The sequence below is a fragment of the Pteropus vampyrus genome, unplaced genomic scaffold, assembly GCF_000151845.1.
Source record: "Pteropus vampyrus isolate Shadow unplaced genomic scaffold, Pvam_2.0 Scaffold60, whole genome shotgun sequence".
Taxonomy (NCBI): domain Eukaryota; kingdom Metazoa; phylum Chordata; class Mammalia; order Chiroptera; family Pteropodidae; genus Pteropus; species Pteropus vampyrus.
Genome location: NW_011888841.1, coordinates 2,763,744 through 2,766,395, shown reverse-complemented (window position 1 = coordinate 2,766,395; position 2,652 = coordinate 2,763,744). Strand labels below are relative to the sequence as shown.

At 50.8% G+C, this 2,652-nt stretch overlaps 1 protein-coding gene across 1 annotated transcript in view; it reads right to left on the bottom strand.

The window, feature by feature from the left end:
- Nucleotides 1-2,652, bottom strand: part of SUSD4 (sushi domain containing 4) — a gene marked incomplete at its 5' end in the record, with an annotated part of 112,935 nt that overhangs the window by 39,206 nt on the left and 71,077 nt on the right. Inside the window, one exon of the mRNA XM_023531034.1 lies at nucleotides 2,443-2,631. Coding sequence (XP_023386802.1) covers nucleotides 2,443-2,631 — 189 coding nt within the window. The remainder of the gene's footprint in view (nucleotides 1-2,442; nucleotides 2,632-2,652) is intronic.

The following is a 2,652-nucleotide window of genomic DNA, read 5'->3' as shown; positions in this document are numbered from 1 at the left end:
CTAAGTGACTCGCCCCAGGTCAAAATGATTAAGTCGGAGACGCAGGCAGTGAACAGCGAACGCAGCCAGGCCGCTGCCAGCGCACGTCGCCTCCACGATCACCCTGCTGATCCTCTAGCTCCTGGCTCATGAAGTGACGGGCACACTGACAGCTGACAGATTGAGGGACTAAGAGTGAGATAGGAAATGAAAAGAATAAAGGCCCAAGTTGAAAGCACAGCTGTCCGGACCCGGCCACGGTAGGGGTCAGAACACCCTAACGCGTCGAAAAGCCCCGAGAGGGTCGTGATGCCACAGCGTGACGCAGCGATTTTCACTAACGCCACCGAGAAAACTCACACGGTGTGCCAAGAAAGACGGGAAATCGGGGTGGGGGTGGGTGAAAGAGCAAAGGGTTCGAGTCCCTTTCTGACGGTTCATCTCTGTTGACTGCCCTACGACAACATTGCGTAAACGAGGCGGCGCCTTTTGAGAAGGTGACATTCAATTCGAGCAAGAGCTAAAGAACTGCCAGCACCGAGGTACATCCGGCGAGGGTGCTGTGAACCCCGACCTCTTCCTTCAACCCGCTGCTTCTTAATTCAACCCAGTTTCTGTCAAGTCTTAACATTAAAAAAAAAAACCCTTTAGTCTACCTTTGCCATGTCTTTGGTGCCTTTAGCTAGGAGAGCATCTAAAGTTTTCACAAACCAATTCCATCAGATAATTTAAAGGGACCTGTATCGAAAATAAAGATGTAAATTTTTTTTTTTTTTAACTGAGGGGTGGCAGGGTGTTAAGAGGCCTTTCTAGCACAGGCCGCTGTCACCTTGGGTTTTCAGCGCCCTCCGTTGGCCACAGCCCCGGCTGGCAGAGGAAGAGGGGACACACGTTAAACCACGAGACACGTTTCCCATCAGAAGCCAGGCACAGCTCCCTGTTCGTAAGCTCAGCTCAGTGCCCCTCGAAGTTCGATTTTGTTTTCTGCCCCTTCACACATCACCTCTCCTGGGCTCCACAATAACTGCTTCCAAAGTCCCAAAATGAAGCTTATCAGAACGTGACGGCTCAAAAGGCATTTCAGCCAAACTTGAAAAGATTTTGAAGGAGGCATTTCAAATCAATAGCATCACAATCACGATCCCTTTCACCGATCCCATATTCCTGGCTATCTGAGCAGGGAGAAACCTCCAGAAGCCCCCTTTCACCAGTGGCCCCGTCACCTTGGCCGGCCAGGGTGTCCAGACAGCAGAAAAGCTATCCCAGTGGAGAAACGGGGCTGCCCCATCACTCAGGAGCAGGGTTACCAGACTCAGCAAGTGAAAGTATAGGACTCTCAGTTATACTGATATTTCAGATACACAAAGAATAATTTTTGACCATGCCAGACAATATCTGGGACATGTTCGCATCAAAAAAGTATTTGTCATTTACCTGAAATTCAGATTTAAATGGGCGTCTTGTATTTTATCTGACGATTCTACTGCAGGTTCTGACCCTCCAGGGGATTTGGGGTGGGTGGGAAGTAGCCCAGGAGATGGGCCGCTCTGATTCCTCTGGCTGTCCCCTGCCTCCGCCACCTTCTAATGGGACCTCTTCCTGCGCTGAGGTGCACACCATAGAAATGCTACTTGTAAGAACTCGTCTGTCTCCACATTCTGTCGCGTCTTGTTTTGTTTCCCAAGAAAGTCTGCAGATAGGCTTTGAGGGCCTCCTGACTGGAAGGCTCCTTTCCGTGTAAAGACCCCCCTCTCCCACCCACCGCATTCAACAGACGCCAAGAAGCAGATCAGTGTTTGCTCTCTCCAATCATAATTTCAAGACCTGAATTAACGCCGAGCCAGCTCGTCCAACGTGCCTGGCAGCAGCGGCCACGAACTCTGCATTCTCAGACACTGGCCTGCCGCGTCCCCCACACTGCTTCATCCGACTAGCTAGCGATTACTCGTGACTCACACGCTAAAACGATCCCATATATTTAAGAAAAACGAGGAGGAAAGAGCTCTTCGTTTCAGGCTTCTGAGGGTGTGTCTGCGGCAAAACTATTTACAGCTACGCCATAAAATGCATGGGAATAGGAAGAAACATCTACAGAACGATAAAAATGAGGGGTGAGATTAATGATGCCATAATATAATCTGTTTTCATTTGGTGCAGAGAAAATTAATTTTTGAAGACATTTCGCGGAACTTTGCAGTATTTCACAGTTTAACCTGTGATGCCTGAAACTTTTCTCTTTTATCCCTCAAGCTCAAGGCCGGGGGAAGCAGGCTGTGTGTCTGGCTTTCAGGACGGCTTCATGGCAGACGACCAGGCTAATGGCCTCCGCTCAGGACGGAGGCAAACGCCGTGTCTCCAGGAAGCGAAAGCTACCGCCGACCGTATCGTCAGTGCTTCACCTCCCGACGAAGCACCCCTTTCGATCATGCAAAATTCAGCTTCCAAAAGAATGAGACGTCTTACCTTCCAGAGCAAGGCACCGGGGCGGGCCGGACGACCAGATCAGGTTGTGCAAGCACTCGAGGTAGTCCGCCCCCTCGAGTTTAAACCCGGGGAAGCAGTGATAGGAGATCACCGTCCCCACGGGGAAGGACGTCTGGAACTCGGAGATGTTCACGTAGCCGTTGGAAGAGGCCAGTGGTCTCAGGCAGCCTGGGAGAGGCGGGAAAAAAA